Source organism: Gymnoscopelus braueri, assembly GCF_963280865.1.
Source record: "Gymnoscopelus braueri genome assembly, chromosome: 10".
Classification (NCBI taxonomy): domain Eukaryota; kingdom Metazoa; phylum Chordata; class Actinopteri; order Myctophiformes; family Myctophidae; genus Gymnoscopelus; species Gymnoscopelus braueri.
Genome location: NC_137611.1, coordinates 17,733,881 through 17,756,648, shown reverse-complemented (window position 1 = coordinate 17,756,648; position 22,768 = coordinate 17,733,881). Strand labels below are relative to the sequence as shown.

The window sequence follows — 22,768 nt, the reverse complement described above, 5'->3', positions numbered from 1 at the left end:
CCACCGTGATCCTTCGATCCAGAACAACTATTTCAGAATGATATTCCAAACTCAATCTGAGGATGTCATGGGTTGAATTGATGTACTTGTGGAAATCAAGAAGCTCTTGTTCAGATCCTGTGATTATCATGATTAAATCGTCAATGTATCTACCATACCATTTAATAGATATTTGACCATGAGAGTCGGATTCAGTTGTTTGACAGTTGTTGTTTTTTGTTAGTTTTCCCCCCTCCATCAAACAAGTGATAGGATTGGTAACGCATAAATGTAAGATGGAATATTTGTTAACATTTTTATACATCTGCCATCTTGACTAGAGGCAAGGAAAAGGAAGATATGGGTTTTGTAAGGGTAAACTTTATTGCTTCTCACAAAACATGAGAACAGTTTGACACAATGCTACTGTTGACAGTTACTTTACATAAAAACATCTTACATTACATCATACATGAAAGTATAGACATTTGACTATTATACATTTAACAACTTAAGCCTTATATGCTTCATCGTATCATATACTGAAAATAGCAGATCGACAATTTTTTTTTTTTTAATTGATTGATTTTTTTCGTCTATGAAATATCCAAAACAAGGACACCATGGTTAATGTGCTATATATATATATTGACAACATTACAGCTGTAAAAGAAGAAGAAAAAAACTTTTGCATTTAAAGTGCTACGTGCTAAAGTTTTTTTTTGCATTCTGGCACACAGATTCTTCTTCCTAGTGGCAGAAGGGTCGTATTCAGAGGGGATGAGGAGAGTTTGCAATGATTTTTGGAAATGGAAATAGTAGATCTACAAGCTCACAACGTAGATCTGCTTTTTTCACTATTTTTGAAATTCTTTGGAAAATATTTTCACCTTTTAATGCACATGCACAAAATTGTGATGACAGGTTGCAAGTAAGTGCTTAACATATTGACAGTAGAGATTATATCACAGTAAGGTCCCAATCCACACACCTCACAACTTCTTCTGTTTTCGGTTTTCACTGCTAGTTCTGAGAATTGTGGGCGATAAAGAAAAGCGCTGAACATGTACTGTACATGAAATGAAATGTCCCAAGGGGAGTTAAATGGGGAAAAAAGGAAAAATGATGAAAGGATTGAGATGGTGAAATCGCATAACAAAAGCAATAGCGTCACTCTCCCCATGCAATATGCTGTGTTACGTGAGCATGCCAGCACAAAGCCCCTGCTCATGAATCTCATCTTGCAGACATAAATAAAAAATCCTACAAACATCGCCTTCCCTACCTTCAGTATACTGACAAATAGAGATCAGAGAATGCTTACAGAGGACTCTAATACTATTGATTTTCTCTCAACATGACAGCTACCTTGCCACCTCGAGTTTGTCACCTCGGAAGGATTATTATGCAATGTCTCAAGTGTCTCCAGATATTTTTCAGAGTAGCTGCCCTCTGCGCACCTCGGACGCCTTTCTGAATACAAAACGCTGATTTAGATATTAAGTGTAATCAGATTGCCGCTCCAACTCTGAATGTAGGTTTCTGCTCAGCAGACCTAGTGACCACCATTACCTTCTCAGCAGCACGTGTCGACGCATCTCCAACATGTGTGGCGAACATACGTAAATATGTTCACCTTGAGTTACCATGTCTGTATGGGTGAGGGAGAAAAACACCTCCACTTTCCTCCCTGTTTAAGGCTTCTGCTGTCATGACAACGACAGACAGAGCTCAATGTTTCAACAGCGTTGCCACCGTAAATGGACCATGTGTCGTCTGATTCACTTTTAAGCACCTGCTTTTCTTGAACCTTGAAGCTTTTGTGGGTGCAATTATTTGTTAAGGTCAAAGTGTGTGTTTCTCATTTACTGACTGCGTACTCGCTTTGAAATGTCTTACAGAGATGGACAAGGTGACGTCTGAAGTGATAAGTAGAGGAGATAGTATGGAGCGATAAGTGGAGGAGAGAGGAAAATCACAAGTTTCAATGACCTTGTTCAGCGTTTCTGTGGCCTTGTGACACGGAACTGAATGTATTAGAAAAATGCCAGGGTCATTTATGTATGTCTCAATCTGCCCCCTTTTGGTTTACTGAAATTGCTACTGAGTACTACAGTATGTGCAAAATACCCATTATGCACATAATGGCACAATTACCATGCTGACAATGCACAATTTGTGCAATTCATACTATACATGGAATCGGATAACTACTATATCGATTGAGATGGTTAATATAGAGACCCTCTATTCTCTATCTACTGTATATCACACCAATCAACAGTCTTTTGATTGGTGTGGTATCAAAAGACTGTGGCATGATCTAATAGTAGTGCTGGGTGATATATCGTGCACATTGATTCAATCATATTTTGTTGATGAATGAATTGAAGAATTGAGTATTCTTTCCCGGTTATTTGAAATCTCTCCTCTATTCCCTCTCACTGCTGTCACTACTCTGTGCCTTTAAGAGCGCCCCCTTGTGTGTGCTTCCTTGTTGTGGTTCTAGAACAGGGGTCAGCAACCTTAAATGTCAAGAGCCATTTTGGACCAAAAAAATGGCAACACAGATTTCTTAAGCAGATGAAACCTTTTTAACAACAAATATTGAATAATCCTCCTATAATTTGAGAAACCTCTGTCTGTTTGTTTGTAGTGCGTGGTGAGACCAAAACTGTTCAGCCTGGTTCTCCTCAATGGCTGGAGCAATTGATCTGCACACAGCCATTCACCATTACCATGTGCACGGAACAGTGAAGCCCGTTTTCCGATTTCACCAAATGTCAGCTGTTTATTAGTGTTTTTGTGTTCGCTGGCTCCCGGGTTGCCAGATCATGTGCGCATATCCCCCCACGGGTATGGACTAGTATTGAAAATCTGCACATTGTGCACAACACATTTCAGGTCACACCACCCAACACTATCTGAAAGACCACCGCTTATACGCTTATATAGCAACATCCGTTTTTCAGAAAACTTTTTAGAATCGGCTTCAGGTCTTAACTCATTCAGTGCCTGACTTATTTCTGGCAGTTTGTCTCTGAGTGTTTAGGAAGCGAGATACAGCCTTTTTCAGTAAGATGTTAAACAAGAAGTGAAGCAGGAGCAGAAAATCTTCAAAGCAGAAAATGGAGCAGAAAATCTTCAAATCATGATATCTTGGGTTCTGAACATTTAAAGGATCTACACCATGAATTTAAAAAATATATTTGATATTTAATATCATATGGTGTATGTCCCTCAAACCTTTTTCAAAAGGTTTGAGCCTAAATCATCACTCAGATATACTCATCCCAAGTCAATTGTCTCTGGCTTATACAGCACTTTCAGCTGCAATACCAAAACGTCCTTTTGGGCAGGGGGGGGCTACTGAGCAATTCTGTCTGGCCATCATCAATGCAATGGCAAGGCAAGTGATGTCACTTGCCTTGCCATTCTGAAATGGCCTGTTCAGACACGCCCATTCTGAAAATCTCTGAAATGAGAATGAATGACTGAATGTTAAAAAAAAATATTTTTTGGGGTACAAGAGACACTGGGGAGCCCAAAAAATACCCCCCCCCCCAAAAAAAAAATGAAATTCATGGTGTGGCTCCTTTAAAAAAAAAAATGTTCCCCCTTTTTTTTCATGACGTCGGCGACATCATTGGCACCCTGGGCTTATACAAAACGTGACGTCGGTGACGTCAATGGCACTGAATGAGTTAATGGGATGATAATGAACGTAACTGATGATAAGGAATTGTCCAACCCTCCTATACCTAGCTATACAGCTTGCCATGTGAATAGATGTATTCAATATCTACACAGCCACGGACACAGACACATGCATCTACGTCAGACATGGACTTCATTTTCCCTGGCCATGCCTCCAATTAGACAACCACATCTAGTCAGCTGCTGTTTGTTCGTTTCCTGCCAGCATTTATGTAGAGGCTATTAGGAGACTGGCCAAAGGTTAGGAGGATTAGCGATTTCAAACACTTTAATATATCTAGAAGCTTTAGAATTTTAGACAGTGTTTTTCCCACCTCTCAGTGAAAGCCACATGCTGATTGGAAGAAGTGTATGTTTGACACAACACAATGTGTCCTTAACTACATTAATCCATGAATACAGTCCCTATTTTGGGCATTTCCTAAATAATAGACGACAACTCTGAGAAAATAGGCAAACATTCGGCGGAGATAGCAGATCTACAAGGTCACAACTCGTCATGTTGAGATGTGATGTGAGCTAGATATGGTATAGAGGGAAAGTAGGAGGGGGTAAGTATAGACCCTGGGGGACCCCAGTCAACGAAGTATATAGGGTTTATCTGGTTAAGGAATGTATCATTAAGATGTGCTGCAGGTTTCTCCTTGATACACCGGACTTCTCCCACCTGTTTATATGCAGGAGTACCTGACAGCAGAACAGACTTAAAATGGCCTGATTGAGTAGAGTGTAGTTCAATATATTATGTTGAGATTAAAAATTATATATAATTTACATATATAACCGGACATCACATTCATAGCAGCAACCACAAATGAAAGTATGCAAAAACATTGAACTGTGTTTCACATTGGAGATTGGGCTACTTGAGTTTTCAGGGGGGAAAAAAATCCTGAGCCTTTTGTTATCTTGTGCTTGTGAGTATTAGTCGTCTCTGGTATTAGCAAGGGGGTTATGATCACAAATCTGAAAACGTTAACAAAAGAGGAAAAAACCTAACATAGACAATGGATGTTTAAGAGAAAAGACATTGGTTTCTATAATGACTTTAGCTGAGGTTTTTCTTTGGAAGGTTTGACACCTTCATAGAAATATTACACAATCCATTTATTTTTAAACCACTCAAGGCTGTACCTGTCAGTGCAGCAGTTCAGTAATGTCTCTCACCTTGTTGCACCTGTAATAACACTATGGGGGTTTGGGAAATGGTGCTCTAATAAGAGGCACAAAGGCAAAATGTACTGAGACATAATGAACGAAGAGCATCTTCTAATGAGAGGTAAATTAGCATGCCCATTTTGCACACAAACTGGCCCATGCCAGTGTCCAATGTTTCAGCCATTTGTGTTGGATGGAAAGGCAAAACGTGTAAAGTGAACCACACATTTTTACGTCCTCATCAATTTGATCATTTCCTTCACAGGGAATATCTGGGGAAACAACTGACCAGTTCTTCTGACCAGCAGCAACCTCAAGCCGTGGCAGCCAGAAGCTGAACTGTTCTCGTGCATGATGTGTCACTGTGTGAACGAGTGTGGTACTGTATGTGCATCTTTCAACGATGTTTTAATTATCAACTGTTTGTCCGTCAACACCCGGCTTTGTCCTTGATGTTACTGTAGGCCTGATTTATACTTCTTGCGTGCGGGTGTCGCTCGGCCGACAACCGCAGATCCACATGCTTGTAAGCCTGTAAATCAGCTATTTTCGGTGCGTGACACCCACCCACACATAGCTATAAATCGAGCCTTACTTGAGTTCCCTCCTCGTGTTGTGTGGCGTACCCTCAGCGCTATGTGCTGTGCAGTGATTGGATTAGCACTTTATGTCTGTGATGTGTAAAGAAGATTTCAACGTTATTTAAGTCTTACCTGGAAAATGTAGTGAGTACGCATTCCAATAAAGAATTTAATCTGTGATACTTTGTTTATTAATTTCCATTAATTCACTGTTCATACTATACTGTGTACATACTGTGTACTGTAGATGACATGGGTGGTGAATAAGAAAAATTAGTTAGTAGGATTCAAATGAGATGACTCACTTTTTTCTTATCGGCTCATGTGCAACTGGATTCAATAAAATGAAGGCATACACATAAGCAAGCCTCAGGAGAATCATTTGAAATTGGATGAATTGGTTGGGTGGGCGGGGGGGGTATTTTGTAAGGATTTTATTCAGTGTGAATAGTTTACTAGTCATTAGTTGTGTGAAACGGGGGTAGTGTTAATGTTGAGCCATTTCAGTCATAGAGGGAGGCATTTTCTTTCTTCCACCAAGGCCATAGTTGCTAAACATTTTGCAGGCTATTTAAAAAAAACTTGTTGAGTACTGTAGCAGTTAGGCACTAATTAATCAGTGAATCACAAGATTTAATCATCTCTGAAGAAAGTGCTTGTTTCTTGGAAGTGCTTTTCATTACAGATGACAGACTTTTCTCTTCTGGGCCATTTGCCATTGTCTAATGCAGTGTTTATCAACCCTGGCAAACGTCCCAATTTTGGGCCGGGGCTACTGCTGAGGTGTGCCGCGCCGTTTGAAGAAGTTTTTTTTTACAATAATAATAATCAGGCATGCAAACAGCCCCGAGGTGAAAAGGGTGACAACATGCTGGTTTTTTTCGGGTCAGGTGTCACACTATTGCCCTATTTGGATTCAAAACGGCTAGTGGAAGCTGAAAAGCTACAAGTTTGCATGTCTGAATAATGCAAAAACAGAAATATTTGTTTGCATTTGCTTTTTTTCTCCCCCATGTATTTTCATAATAAAAAAATGCGTATCGTATCGAAGTTGTGTGCCCAATATCGTATCGTGAAATTATCGGCACACCCCTAGTGTGTGTGTGTGTATATATATATATACCGTATATATATATATATATATAATTATATATATATACCGTATATCTAGGTGTGCCCTGGGATCTTTTGGCTATGCCAGGTGTGCCTTGGCACAAAAAAGGTTGATAAACACTGGTCTAATGGTCTCATTCACGTATTGGGCAAGTAAAATGAATAAAGTGCCATAGTGAGGGAGAGGTCCTAATCTGAGTCCATGGAGAAAGACAACTATTTTCCTTATCTGAAGTATGTATTCTTTCAGTGTTTCTTGCTGACTCCAAAACAAAGTTACCGTAACTACATTTGTTAGGGATGGGCAGTGTTTAAAGGAGATTATTTTGGGAGAAGCATTTAAGAGTCCACCTTCCACTACTGATATAAGATCTGCCAATGACATCAGTGGACACTGCAGTCTTCATCATAATGTCATGTGCTGGAATCTTTATTTAATCCTTACATGACTTAATGCAATTAAGATTTATTGTCCTTCTGGGGAAATTTGGGCACAGAGCATGCCTGTATAAGTGCATTACATAAAACAATAACATTACACTGAGTGCATCGCTAAAGACCCTTACATTAACATGGTAGACACTCAAGACAGAGTCTGCCCCCTTGTTTGTTTTGAGTGCAGTTGTAGACTACTACATCCACACCCAGAAAATGTCTTTCTGTTTCCCTTTTATGCCCATATATGAAGATATTTGTATCTGTCTGTCCTGTCTTTATGCCCGTATAATGAGTGTCAGGCATTTCTAAATATGGAGTCTAGGCCAGTCTATGACGTCAGTACTATGATGTTGATGACATCAGAGTACTCCATATATGGGGATTTGCGGTTTAATCGATATTTTTGGGAGATCCGCTGATCCGACTGACTTCCCACTCGGTGTATCATGCCCTACCCTTGTGTACTCAGTGACACGCATGCTAAGGTTGCTTGGTCCAGGCCAGTCTATGACATAACGGTTGGATCGGTGGTTCTGGATAATCGGATCTCAATATACGGTATGCCTCTATATGGGCATATCGGTTGGTGTTTCTAGACAACCGCCTATACGACCAACTCGACACAAGTAGGAGGGTCCTCAGAGTCCCTTCCTACTCAAGAGTTTGAGGTGGGATGATTCTCAAGATGTGAACTACGATTGTGGCGCAGTGGTAAAGTCCCTGCCCACCACCACGGAGGTTGCACACAGATTTTGCACATTTATAGTTAAGTAATTATTATCTGAATGATCTGTCTGACCTTTTACCTCCCACCTCCAGTACCTTAACACAAAATACATCTAGTTATTTCATAATGTAATATCGATAATCAAATATTGTCTGTAAATGTTGAGGTGCTTGTGATTTATGTGTCTGTGAACTGGAGAGCCAGTCAGTCTGACCACGGCTTTGCTGATGGGTTAGTGAATCTTAATACTGAATAACTCCCCATGTTGAATTGAGTACAGCATTACAAGCTCTTGGTATGAAAACCAAATGATGTTTGAAACAATCCTGATCAAATCTTTCCTCACAATTTGCCCCAAATTGCTCACTAAGCTGCCGTCGGAAAATGCCACTGCTGTCCTCCCTTGTCATGTTAGTTGGCAAGTTGCTTTATACCTAATTTATGCTCCATCATACGACAGGCTTTGCTCTCATCTGAGATGCCCGGAGTGTTGAGAATGAGATGTGGCACAGAATCAATATTTATTTGCCTGCCTTGCCTTGCTCAGCTGTCTGAGTGGTATTTACAGTGGCTGGCTCTCCCCGGTCCACATGCATGCTCACCTGCAACAATTACTGTAAGTGAACTCTGGACTCTGAAACAGATGGTTTTGCTCTCCCCTCTCCATTTACATTCATTATGCTGTCCAAATTCAGGCACAAGGCAGACAGTGCCATTTGCTGTGTGTCTATGAATAATAATTATAATAATAATAATAGCACCTGTCATATCTCAAAGTGTTATACAATAAATACTGTACTTTACATCCACTGAGTGCTTCATATACTGTACAATGAACATAGAAACAGGGATAATCAATGTGAAATATAATTATATAATTAGAAAGTAAGATAAAAGATTTGGATGAGAATATAATGCATACTGTAGAATAAGATAGAAAATACTACTACTGAATAACAACATTTAAATGTAATTTTTTTCCCTTCTTCTTTTAGGTTAGGTTTTTCTTTTAAACGTTATTTACAGTAGCTTCCTGGCTTCCCTGATATTTATTGTATTGGCAATGTGATTAATAGCTTTGTGGCATAAGTGACAATGGCTGCATCCCTAATTTCCTTTCGGCTGTGGCTGAAAACCTCCAATAAACCAGTAGCAGATGATCACAGTGTTCTTAAAGGCACGTATTTATCAAGGGAGATAAAAAATGTATTTTGGTCCAAGCCCATTAGGGCTTTGTATAAAATCCATAGAAATGTTGCAGGAAGCCAGTGCAGAGCAGCTAGAACTGGACTAATGTTGGTTAATAGCCGAGCTATAGAGTTTTGAATGAGCTGAAGTCTCACAGTGGTTATTTTCGGGAGACCAGTAAAAAATCCATTGAAGTAATCATGTCAGCTTGAAATAACGCATAAACGCATGCATCAGTTTTCCAGTATATTTTTTATTTATAAATGGCTGTGCTTTAGCAAAAAAAACATTTTCATGTCAATGTTACTTGATTATTTTAAATTGGGATCTAAATGAAGTAATTCAATGACTGTATGTTGGAGATATGTATGCAATGAATGCTTCTGTGAAAATGCAATAAACAAAGGTAAAAACAAATAATTAAATAGAAAAACCTTTTCATCACCTTGTTAGTGTTAACCTTGTAACATGAATCTTCTGCATCTAGAATAACACCATAATTGTGACCTCAGATTGAATCCAAGGAGTTGAAGGAGCACATCATCCATTTTTCTTTTCAAGCTGAAGCTTCTGTTAGCCTGGATTACCCATCAATGACGGCATTGGTAGGTGGGAGTATAGTTTATTTGCTATATAGTGTCTTAATAATGGAAGGTTGGATATCAGTCTATACCTGTAGCTAGTCAGTGCATTACCATCTAGGTTCTAAATTCTTTACGAGATTTACTGTTTTCATTATCTTCAGGACGTGACTTGAAACACTGTCGAACAATTGCATAAGAAATGCTGTAGGTACAGGTTCAATACATGACGTAGATGAGTTACATTCATATACATCATAGGCCTCCGTCGGTCAGGGTTGACCATGGTTTTGCACATCCTACGTGTCTGGTCTGGAGCAGCGTCTCTTATGACTGAAGAGCCCTATGCGGGAGTGGCAGTCTCGGTCACAGAGATCGCATATGTATGTGGTTGTTGGTCTGGGTGAATATAACCGACTAACTGCTGACCAAATCTCACTGATCTTGAGATTGTCCGTTCCCATAGTGACAATCAAAACGAGGCTGATGGTCTTGCCGATGGTCATGTGTGTAACACAGCTCAGCCACTCAAGGAGAATCGCAAATAACAAAGCGCAGCCTTGCTTCTCATTCCTGAAATGACCTCCTTCCTGCAGCATGCAGCTGTGGACGCCTCTTATCACCTGAGTCAAGTGTGTAATATGGACACTGGAATTACCCACTGTCAAGAAGGTTTGATGACTCGTCATGACCAATGTTGTAAAGTAACTAAGTACATTTACTCAAGTGCTGTACTTAATTACAATTCTGAGGTACTTTTACTTTACTGGAGTATTTCCAATTGTCTATACTTAGTTTTACTTCCTCTCCACTACATCTCAGAGGCAAATATTGTACTTTTACTCCAATACAATTATTTGAAAACTTTAGTTACTAGTTACTTTGCAGATGTAATCTATAAATGATTACATTATAAAACATACGTTAACTTAACCACTTTAGCCCTATTTTATACGTAGGCTATTTGAAAATAGCCGATCTACAAGCTCACAACGCGTCACATTGCAACGTGTTGTGAGCTTGTAGATCGGCTATTTTCAAACATTTTAGTACTTTTACTTTTGGTACTTTAAGTACATTTTGAATTCCGGACTTTTGCTTGTAACAAAGTACTTCTACATTGCAGTATTGATACTTTTCCACCACTGATCATGACCAAGTGATATGGGACAGCACAGCAGTGTTGTTGTTGTTGTTGTTGTTGTTGTTGTTGTTGTTGTCGTTGTTGTTTTTATTGCTCAAGGGACCATGGGCCTTATAATCACACTAGCAGCCAATCATGGTTGAAGATTCAGCATTCAGGCTTTTACCTGGTGTGATTTTCTGCATGATTGCTGTTCACAGAGCCTGAAGTCCTATTTGATAATATTAGAACATGTCTTAACTGTGTCGTGTCGGAATGATGTCTCAAGTAGTCGATCAAGTGAGTCTATACAGTCCATTGTTAAAAGACAAAAGAAAAACAACCATGGCAATTCCAATATATGGTAGTAGCATGTAGTAGCCTACAGTGGTTTTCAAAGTAGGGGCTGGGGACTGCCAGTGGTCCTTTGGGAGGTTCCATGGGGTCCCCAGGCAAACGAGGTGTAATTTAATTTCACTATAATTCAGTTCACTTGAGATTATTATCATACAAAAATGTATGATTGATTGATTGATTGATTGATTGATTGATTGATTGAATACTTTATTGACAGTTAGCAAAAAAGCACAGAAAGTTCAGTTCTATACTAAAGGACAGTAAACCTGCAAGAAAGCACTATGGCTTTTTTTCCATTGGGGTCCTGTGTATTCAATTCATCGAAAAATGACAAGTGGCTATTCTAACAATATGTTTCAATATTAACTTCTATAAGAATCTATTTATGTACAATTAAGATAATTCAATTTAAATCAAAACATATTTTCATAGTTGGGACCCTATGACAGAATCCTCTTAAATGGGGCTCTGTGGCTGAATGAAATTTAAGGGACAGTGTTATGAATACGTTTGAAAACTCCTGATGTAGTCTGTATGACATTGTTACTTAGTCACTGCCTTGAGAGCCAGTTCTGAGATGCTCTAAAAACATTGCACAGACTAGATAAAAATACAAGGGCCTTGTACAAAAAATACCCTGAAAAAATAGATAATAGTATATCTATTTTTCCTTTTAGCTGTTATGCCAATTGATTCCTCCCTTCTCACATTTGTGTGTTGTCACTGCTGTTGTATCCTACTGACGTCTGCCAGTGAGGAGCCCCGACTGGGAGGAAGTAGAGCCTTCATCCTACTCCTCCCACTCAACATTCCCTGCTAACAGGTGCTGCCCCAGCCTGTAGGAATATGTGTGTCTGGCTTCCCTCCCCGGAATTGTGTTCGTATAGACGCTTGACAAAGCCGGATGCACCACGATGGATTCGAACCCACAACCTCTGCGTTGGTGGGCAGGCATTTTACCACTGCACCACCGAGTACGCCCATTCTATCACATTTTGAAAGTAAGATGAGAGGTATTAGCCTACTGTCTGTCGTCAAAGACTTTTCACTTTTTCTTCCTCATTTACTGTAAGTTCGGGTCAAATCACATACATTATGTTTAATTACATCTGTCATGACTCATGGTATTCAGGCTCACACAATAGCAAGTGGATCTTGACTGACATAATCACAGCTGCATTCACATTGATGAGCCTCTGTCACTTCAAATTCTATACACCTCAAATTGAAGTGGTGGAGGAATGCTGACAGTCTGAAAAAAATATCATAAATGACCACCTTGGTAAATCTTTACTCGGGTTTGCTGGATATGCCATTTTGTGAATCATGAGGCATAGTCATAAAGAGAGTTAAGGACAGCAGTGCTTGAAACTGATTACTCAACTCATCCCAAACTTAAGCCTGATTTAAAGGACAAACAGTTTGACTTCTTGCCATTAGCAGAGATTGCCTGTCTTCATAACATTTTCTGTACAAAATGCATGTATGCAGTGTATACTTTAGCAGAGTCCAGATTACATTTTTAAATGTACTTTAAATAGACATAATATTGCTAGGTATAAGTAATTATGTAAGAGTATATATACAAAGAGCTCCTTTGTTATAAAACTGACAAACTCTTATTATTATTATTAAGAGTTGTTCCGTTTTATAAGAAAGGAGCAAGCACAACATCCAATATACAAAATGACAGACACAAGGTAGAACAGTTTGCAGGCAGGACATAATCAGAGCGACAAAATACTAGAAACTTGAAGGCTAGGAGACAAAACAGGTACCCACTGCAACATATGCTTTGGGTACCAAGACTCTTACGAACTGGCAAAGGAACAGGGAGTATACACATGCCGTATAAACACAGGGCTTACAGGTGAACATGGTGGATAATTAACACTGTATAGGATGAGGGAATAAGCTGAGGTGGAAAGGAATTAACAGTGAAACAGACACAGACTAAAGGTCTGTTGCTTTGACATTTGCAGTTGATTCTGTGGGGATGCCACTGCTTCTTGGTGTCATCTGAGAACATTTTCTCCCACCCGAAGATGTTCTCACGCCTAGTTTACGTAACTAGGCCCTACTTACGAAACTGCACATGTTCGGAATATTAAGTTGCTATGGAAACTTCATTGCAACTTGGCCAACTGTGGCTTTTGCTACCTCAGCCTCAGTTCACTTCTCAAGGGCACTGTGATGCCAAACTTCCAGTGGTGGAAGAAGAACTCAGATGTTTTAGCAAGTAGCAATACCACAATATAAAAATACTCTGTTACAAGTAAAAGGCCTGTGTTCAAAATGTTACATGAGTAAGAGTAGGCCTGCAGGGAGGGTTTAATCCATCAAGGCAGATGGAGATGTTTGTGCACAGCAGTAACGACGACGCAACGCACAGAAGTAGACCACACCACTTCTGGTCAGACGAGGGATGAGCCAGGCCCGGAGGCAACCCACAGTGCCTACAGCCTCCTGTCGCCAACAGCTGCAACATCTCAATTGACCTGGCCTGGCATTGGCCGGACTGATGGCGTGGATTCAGGCTGTTGCAGGCTGTAAATACCTCAAAATTGTACATACAGCACTTGAGTAAATGTACTTCGTTACTTTACACCATTGCAAACATCCTGCTCTTCTCTCTTCCTTTCAATCTCTTCTCCTCACCATCATTCTACACATTGTGCCATGAAAACAATTAAGTTCACACAGATTCACTGAAGATTGATCCCAGACTTTTGGCAGAAGAAAATGTATTCTCATTGACTGGTCTGCATTTTGTACTGTTGTCCTGTCTTTCCAAACTATTTGTGAACGTAGATTCAATTAGATATAGGCCTACTTGTTCAGAATTTAAAAAGCTATAATTTGTCTGGGTCTAGCAAGCAAACTATGCTTACAAGTGCAGCCTAATCTTTGTGTTCATGTTTAGGATTCATTTGACACATTTTTGGGATGAACAATGTACAGTTATCCTTGTTGCATCAAACTGTTTTTCTTTTACTGTGTGAACAGGTAAGAAAAACAAAACAAAAACGCAGTCAGTCGATGCATATCCTGTATCATACATACCAGTGGCTTGGAAGTTGCACCAAATAAGGAGCAGTGGTGGAAAGTAACTAAGTACATTTACTCAAGTACTGTACTTAAGTCATTTTGAGGAACTTTTACTTTACTGGAGGTTTTAATTATGATTACAAAACATGCATTAACTACTTCAGCCCTGTTTAAACTTAGATCCAGATCATAATAGTAGTATAAGTGTAACAACGACCATTCTCCCACCTCCATAATTGTGGCCAGCAGACCACAGCCATATTGCACCATAGGAAACAACAGAAAAGAAAGAAAACAAAAACACATCAGCTCATCGTTGCAAGGGTTGGTTCAAGGTTCAAGGTTGTACTTTATTGTTACATCTTGTGTACAGATACATAAGAGTAAAATGTATTAAGAGTTTCCCAGATGGAGATGGGCCTGTCAACTGTCCCCTGCAACTGAACAACAGTTACCTCCTCCTGCTTCCATTATTGATGGTGCGAATGGAAGTAGGTATAAATGAGAATTTGCACCTATTGTTTTCAGTTGCAGGGGCCTCTAACCGTTGGCCAGAAGGCAATAATTCATATTCGGATTTAAGGGATGAGAGCTGTCCGCTCTAATAGATGATACTTTCTTAAGCACCTGCTGGTCATATATATGACTCAGACAGCTGAATTGTATCCCCACAATCTTGCTAGCCCCCCTCACAACCCTGTTAAGGGCATTTGTCTGTCTACGCCAAGGTTTCCATACCAACAAATGACAGCAAAGGACATAACAGACTCTATGAAAGCTCTGTAGAACAAAACCATCAATAACGTATCCACCTGAAATTTGGCTGTAGCTTCCTTTAAAAAAAAGAGAAACGTTAAGTGTGACTCCTACACAACACTTAGCAAGAAACTAAACAAGATTAGTAGAACTCACTCAAACAATACCTGCCCAAGAGGGGTCTCTAAGCAACACGTTTCAGTGCATGGGGGAGGAAAAGCTAAATATCAACATCTGCTTAATTGAGCTCAAAAGTTGAAATGTGTCACAATACAAAAAACACTTTAGGTAGTTGGAGGACTCACTTTTGTAAACAGCATGTAGGTGTATACAGTGTGTGTGTGTGTGTGTGTGTGTGTGTGTGTGTGTGTGTGTGTGTGTGTGTGTGTGTGTGTGTGTGTGTGTGTGTGTGTGTGCGTGTGCGTGCGCGTATATATATATATATATATATATACATATATATATACGTGTGTGTGTGTGTGTGTGTGTGTGCATATGTGCATATGTATATATATATATATATATATATATATATATATATATATATATATATATATATATATATATATATATATATATATATATATATATATATACGCCATCAGCTGTGCGTAAATATATTTAAAAAAAACTTAGTTGCTAGTTACTTTTGTTTTGTTTTATTATTACAAAACATTCATTAACCACTTCAGCCTCCAGTGCATTGTGAGTTTGTAGATCTGCTATTTTCAAAAGATTTTCATAATTTTATACATTTAAAAAATTGTGAAATCGGACCTTTTGCATTATTAAGTACATTTTGATACCAATACTTTTGTACTTTTACTCAAGTACATTTTGAATTCCGGATGTTTTTCTTGTAACAGAGTACTTCTACCTTGCAGTATTGATACTTTTACTTGAGCAAAAAATGTGAGTAGGCTACTTTTTCCACCACTGATCATAACTCTAGAATGAACCCAGCCTCTGATGTCACTGATTGAGCAGCACTTGCTTGGAGCAGCAGCGGTGGCTCTGGCAGTGGATTCTGCTCTTCTTCACAGGTACACACACATTTTGGGCTAATCCTTCCAGTTAAGCCTACCTTTTCTTTTCTTTTACTACTGGTGAATACATATCTCGCACGCCTGACGGACATCTTACCTTACCTATAGCAACTTTTTTGGAGCAGGGCAAAATAAACAAACAAATAGGTAAGACATTGCCACCACACGTCTGTCTGTCTGTCTGTCTGTCTGTCTGTCTGTCTGTCTGTCTGTCTGCATGCATGCATGCAGCTCGAACCCAGTGTTTAATATGCACAATTATCTGTGAAGAATAGATACAGAATCATATTACAATTCTTAAGTCCCCTAACGGTCGTCAGAAATGTATGTCTTGATGATAGATTGCCAGACTAGTGTGGTTTTATACCAGTGTTAATTTCGTCGACTAAAAACTATGACAAATATGTTCGTCGACTACCTTTTTTCACTGACGAAAACTAAATGAAAACCAAGCTATATGATGACTAAAACGAACACATATAAACCAGACTAAAATATTAGGGAGGGAGTGGAGAAGAGATGCTGTAGAACTAAAAGAAAAGTCATTTTAAATGTTTGGTTGCGCTCTGAAAATCTACGGATCTACAAGCTCACAATGCTTGGGAGCTTGTAGATCGGCTATTTTCAACTATAAGTGTAAAATCAGTCATTATGACGCCATCAAGGCCTGCCAAAAATGCATTTGTTTCGACAAAATCAACTTATAGTCGACTGAAACTAAATCAAAAATGTTGCTGTCAAAATTAACACTGGTCTCAACGTTCCAAAGCCTCCTGTCCAGTGTTTCAGCACCATGGACAGCGGCGTCGTGCATATCTTCAAAGAGGACAGATGTCCCCCGGCGGCGGGGGGTCACCTGGAGGGTCACCTGGAGGACCTCTGCACCCCGAACTTTACTCTTCTTCAGCCCGGCTTCTCGGACGTCTTCAGGGACACGTTGTCTAATAATGGCACCTGGGACGTCGAGATGGAGACCATGTCGCCCATCTGTCCCATCATAGCCGCCGTGTATTCCATTGTGTTTGTGGTGGGCTTGGTGGGGAACTGCTTAGTGATGTATGTCATCGTTAGGTGAGTTCATTTTGACTGACTTCCATTTAGGCCAGTTTGGTTTTCAACCCTTTTCATATCGAGGTCCATTAATTATTCGGCATTTGAGCCACGGGCCACCGTTTGACGAGATTTAGCCTCTCAGACCCATAGACTTAGAACATTTTGTTATCGTTGGATACGATTTTGTCCACAATTCCATGCTGTATTGATGTTGGTACCATTAGGAGAGATAACAGGCAAACGTTGATCAAAATAACAATTCTTTAATTAAGTAATAATTTAATTCTTGAGAGCGTAAAATGAAACCAAATGGACCCATAAAGGGTTGGGGTTGGTTACCAACTCTCCATCCTTTAGCTGGGGACCACCTGGAACCCCCTCAAGGACTAATGGGGGTCCCCGGACCACTGGTTGAGAACCTCTGCCTAGGCTGCTGCTAATAACAATCCAGTTCCAGGCGCATTTTCAGGTCGACTTCAAATTCACATGATAACACATGAAAACATGCTGTAGGCTACTCACTGGCAATTTCTTTCTTGATTAAAATAAGGCAAGGACATTAGTGTTGGATTATGTGGAACTTTGAATTACGGAAGAGAATAATAAGGCCGCCTAAATGAATAGACAGGCTATAATATCAGGTTGCTGGTGTTTTCTCAGCTTACCTGTGTAGGTCCCTGTGCGCCCCCAGGTGGTATTCAGATAGAATATCATTATAATTCAATATGATGGGGGGGGGGAACGTTCATAGCATTTAGAGATTGTGTGTGTGTGTGTGTGTGTGTGTGTGTGTGTGTGTGTGTGTGTGTGTGTGTGTGTGTGTGTGTGTGTGTGTGTGTGTGTGTGTGTGTGTGTGTGTGTGTGTGTGTGTGTGTGCGTGCGTGCGTGCGTGCGTGCGTGCGTGCGTGTGTGTGTGTGTGTTTGTCCGTGCAGGATTCTAGAAAGAGATGATATACTAATGAAAGAATATAGACACGTTTTTACTAAAGAAGGAATTCATATTTTTTTCAGATGGTTCTTTTGGCATTAAATCAGTAAAGTTTTGGCATTGTTAATTTGTTGATAGTGATAGCTAATCCACATTCAAGTGCAATAAAGGGTGAATTATTTTTTATCTTCTTTTTAGACAAACTGTGCTGCCTTTTACTGCCCCCCCCCCCCCCCCGCCCATAGAAGCAAAGATTTGAGTTGAAAAAATAATTGCTTTAAAAACTATATATGTTCAAAGATTTGCACACATTTTCACGATTTCTCAAAAATAGCAGATCTACAAGCTCATAGAGTGGCACGAAGTGACGCGCTGTGAGCTTGGATGTCTGCTATTTTTTAATAGCCAACATATATAAATAATGGTGAAAGTGGTTAAATTCTAAAATGACACAGATGCTTTCACGGTTTTAATGGGTTAGATTAACGCTCAAGGATTTTACAGTGCATTGTAATGATGTTCCTCTGTTTCCAACTGATAGATACACCAAGATGAAAACAGCCACCAACATCTACATCTTCAACCTGGCAGTGGCGGACGCCCTGGTCACCACCACCATACCCTTCCAGACCACCGACTACCTCCTCCACTCCTGGCCCTTCGGCGAGGTGGTGTGCAAGGTCTTCATCTCCCTCTTTCAATATATCGTTATTGATTTTTGACAAAATTACGTGCACATTGCAAAGACACACACACTTAGGACAAGAAAAACACAAGACAGAATCAACAACAAGACAGCAACCAACAATTGTTTTAGCATTTGCAATAAAAAGTAGTGGTACAGTAGTTATGTATACACTCACAAAATGCAGTTAGACTGTACACATTCTCATATATTTGTCACTCCCATACAAATTACTCTTTTCCATTATTCTGATTTCATATGATAAAGATAAAGATAAAGATAAAGAAACTTTATTGTCCATTAAATTGACATGAAATGGAAATTTGTCTTTGGCACACCAGCAGTCAGTTACAACAATAAAACATTACAAAAATACACAGGTGCATTAAAATACTATATAAAAATGCGCTCACATTAACACAACAACAGTGGTCATGAGCAGTGGCGATTAGACTATCTAAACATTTTCTTATTTAAAATGTCCACAGCAGTTGGCACAAACGACGTTTTGTAACCCTTCTTTCTTGCTAGTTTTGCCCTAAGCCTCCTGCCCGATGGCAACAAGTCAAATTCAGAGTAAAGAGGATGGGTAGAATCATTGTAAATCTGAATTGCTTTTTTGGTTATGGAGCGGTTGTATATGTCCTGATATATAACTGATATGATATGATAACTGGTAATATGGAAATACGTTTTTCATACCATAAATTATATCAGGGGGATCCTCATCTAACCATTTTTGCAAAATTGAAAGCCGTGCAGCACACAAAGCTATTCCTAAGATATATCTATACCTTGAGTCGTAATCAGAATCCAAGCCCAGTATGAAGTGAATTGGGTTTAGGTGTATCTTTATCTCAAAAACGTTCACTATCTCCCTTTGTTCAAAGGTCTTCATCTCCATAGACTACTACAACATGTTCACCAGCATCTTCACGCTGACCATGATGAGCGTGGACCGCTACGTGGCCGTGTGCCACCCGGTCAAGGCCCTGGACTTCCGCACACCCCTCAAGGCCAAGATCATCAACGTGCTCATATGGGTGCTGTCGTCCGCCGTGGGAATACCTGCCATGGTCCTCGGCAGCACCCAGACTAACAATGGTATGTTTGCTTCATACTGTATACCGGCTATATACTGTATTCTTATTTTATTTTTTTATTTAACCAGTAAAAAAAAAACACATCGAGACTAAAGTATCTTTTACAAGAGTGAACTGGCCAAGAGGCTGCGATGTTACACAGCTTTGCCAGAATGACAAATACAAATGACAACCATATAACATCAGTAAAACGTACCGCGACTATACCTAGAGTGCTCAAGGAGGAAATAGAAGGAAAAAAATGTAATGGAACATATCAAGAAAGAAACCAAAATAACCAATATAAAGAATAGGCTACACATAAAAGAAGGAACAGTTCTCTTTCTGGTATAAGTACGTCGTCCATGGTAATCCTTTTAAAACTTCTTAGAATAATCAATGAAGCCAATTTAAAGGGATACTTCACTTTCAAATAAAATAAACATTAAAACAAAATATTTAAAAAAAATGAAAGAAGTTATGGCAAAATAAAGGCCCCCTCACGCATTAGAGTGTCCTACTAATGTGTGAGGGGGCCTTTATTTTGCCATAACTTCTTTCATTTTTTTTAAATAATTTTTTTAAATGTTTATTTTATTTGAAAGTGAAGTATCCCTTTAAGTCCGGGCTGCATATCGTTCCACAACCAAGGCCCAAAATAACAAAGACTTCTTTTACCTGCCTCTGGTTTTGATGAAGGCACGACATAACGTAGCCAAACATTGGATCTGAGGTTAAGACTAAGAGTGTTCTTAACTAAGATAAATTTGGAGCAAATTGCAGATGGGAGGTTACCGAGAATAGCTTTACATGTACAGTATATTTCAAAACAAGCACAAATCATTACCATCTGAACAGCCATCAGCTGTGTGAAGCTGAAACTTAATTTCCCCTGCGGAATTAACAAAGGTGTCCCTTACACTGGTGAGTATTCATGCCATCTGGAAATCGAAAGGTCACCCGGTCGTTTAGAATCTTGAATGGTCATCCATGTCGGCCATTTTGATTAGAGGAGATAACATTAATCAGCAGTAAATGGGCCATAGTGGACGACTGCAAACTCATGTACTGAATACATCCTTAATTGCCTTGAATTGGCTCAATTGCCTACGGGCAGCATCCGCCTGTGCATATGACGAGCACATACCGGAAATAGAATCTTTATGAGGGCCATTGCATTATCGCTAGATTAAAGTTGTGACATGCATAATAGATCTCCCAGAGGGAGAGAATAGCCTGAAAGCTTTTTTTCTTTAATTGCTAGAGCAAATTATCCAAGTTCACTGCCACTGCGGTTAGATCAGATTCTGTTGTTCGCCCTCCATTTTATATTCTGCTATCACATTGTGTGGATTCTGTGGATCTTTCCAGAAATCGAAAGAACAGTGTGTAGTATTATTGATCTGTTTTTATTTGTTGTCGTTACTCCCCTCCTCATCAGGAACCACAGAGTGTGCCCTGCAGTTCCCAGAACCATACTATGTGTACTGGGACACGCTGCTGAAAATCTGTGTCTTCATCTTCGGGTTCGTCGTGCCACTGCTCATCATCTCTGTCTGCTACACTCTCATGGTGCTGAGGCTGAAGAGCGTGCGCCTGCTGTCGGGCTCGCGCGAGAAGGACCGCAACCTCCGTCGGATCACCCGCCTGGTGCTGGTGGTGGTGGCCGTGTTCGTGGTGTGCTGGACGCCCATCCACATCTTCATCCTCGTCAAGGCGCTGTCGCCCAACGTGCCCGAGACCACCGACGTCATGGCCGCCTACTTCTTCTGCGTGGCGCTGGGTTACACCAACAGCAGCCTCAACCCCATCCTCTATGCCTTCCTCGATAAGAACTTCAAGCGGTGCTTCAGTGACTTCTGCTGCCCAGGGGTCCGGGGCCACGGCGACAGCCAGGGAGGGGTGAGCCGAGTGAGAAGCACACTTAGGGACCACACCTGCCCCGCGGAGGCCCGCGGAGAGGGGAGGCAGGCCAGACCAGTATGACTAGCAGTGGAAATGTCCTCTGTCCGCTACCAGGGCGGGGAGGACTCCAACGACCTGGGTTTGACTCAAATCACCACTGAAATCTGAGAGAGATCCTATAGTGAGATGGCTGGGTAATGTTTCTTCTCCGAAAGCACTTAGGGTAGAGGTAAACTAAACGTTTTTATTTTTATTTTGGAAGTCAGTGGGAGAGTAGTGTAGAGGTAGTAGTGTCAGTGGTGACACAACCTTAAGAGCAGACTCTCCCGGGAAATCCAGCCCAATTACATCTCCCACAAGCGGCACAGCTACTTACTTGGATCATATTTTATAATATATGGTAGTATTTTTTAAGGGGTAGAAGTGTGAAATGTTTCAAAGATTATATCTTCTCCCATTGATTAGTGGTGGCAGTGACTCAGCTGGTATGAGCAGCCATCTGGGAACCTTAGCGGTTCCCGGTTCGAATCCCCGGCTCCTCCTGGCTTTGTGTTGAAGTTTCCTTGAGCAGAGGGGTTCTCAACCTTTCAGGGCCGTGACCCTCAAAATAATCATATTTGAACTGGGGACCCCCCCACCCTGACAAGCACTTGGAATTGTAGGAGTTGAGGCATAACATTTAGTCTGACTTGGTTACATAGATAAATGTTGTGAAAATAGCAGATCTACAAGCTCACAACGCCTCGCAAGAGCTTGTGCATCTTTCTTATATTATTTGACAATTTGGCCAATGTATGACCAGTTTTTATAGTATAGTTTGTTGATTACTTTTGATGCAGTAATAAATACAAATACCCTATTGTATAGCATTTATCTATTGAGTGGAGAGGGATCAAAAATAACTGTATTATGTAGCTATATATTCAAGTTGTAATAACCTTTAGCAAAAATATTGTGTTTATGTAAATATATTTAAACGTTCTCACATACAGTACAAACAGAGCAGCTTGTCTTTTAAAAACGAACAAGTAAAATCGATTTAACATTATCACTGCCAACTTTTGGCTTAGGTTTAGCGAATAGCATTTTTTGTGAGTTGTGTAGTCATGTGTGTTTGTCCTGTGTGGGCTTCTGTATGTACTGTAAATGATAGTTAAGTGCTTTGCTCTTGTGAAATTGTGACAAAATCTCTTAAATAAGGAAGGAAAAAAATGCAACTTTATTTGGGCAAAACACAATGTACAAAATTATTCATAACCTCTCAGGAAACATTCTCCGTACTTCAGCACAAGTAAAGTTCAGA

At 40.0% G+C, this 22,768-nt stretch overlaps 2 protein-coding genes across 2 annotated transcripts in view; both read left to right on the top strand.

Moving 5' to 3' along the window:
• Positions 1-5,615, top strand: part of atp6v1h (ATPase H+ transporting V1 subunit H) — a 32,805-nt gene extending 27,190 nt beyond the window's left edge. The window contains exon 14 of the mRNA XM_080440173.1: positions 5,120-5,615. Coding sequence (XP_080296299.1) covers positions 5,120-5,192 — 73 coding nt within the window. The 3' untranslated portion in view covers positions 5,193-5,615. The remainder of the gene's footprint in view (positions 1-5,119) is intronic.
• Positions 5,616-15,880: 10,265 nt separating this feature from the next.
• On the top strand, positions 15,881-21,546 carry oprk1 (opioid receptor, kappa 1; the record flags this gene model as incomplete). The annotated part of the gene is made up of 5 exons (XM_080440180.1): positions 15,881-15,959; positions 16,582-16,883; positions 18,335-18,473; positions 19,369-19,582; positions 21,002-21,546. Exons 2-5 carry the CDS (start codon positions 16,606-16,608, stop codon positions 21,544-21,546), a joined length of 1,176 nt encoding a protein of 391 aa, XP_080296306.1. The 5' UTR covers positions 15,881-15,959; positions 16,582-16,605.
• Positions 21,547-22,768: the final 1,222 nt, after the last annotated feature.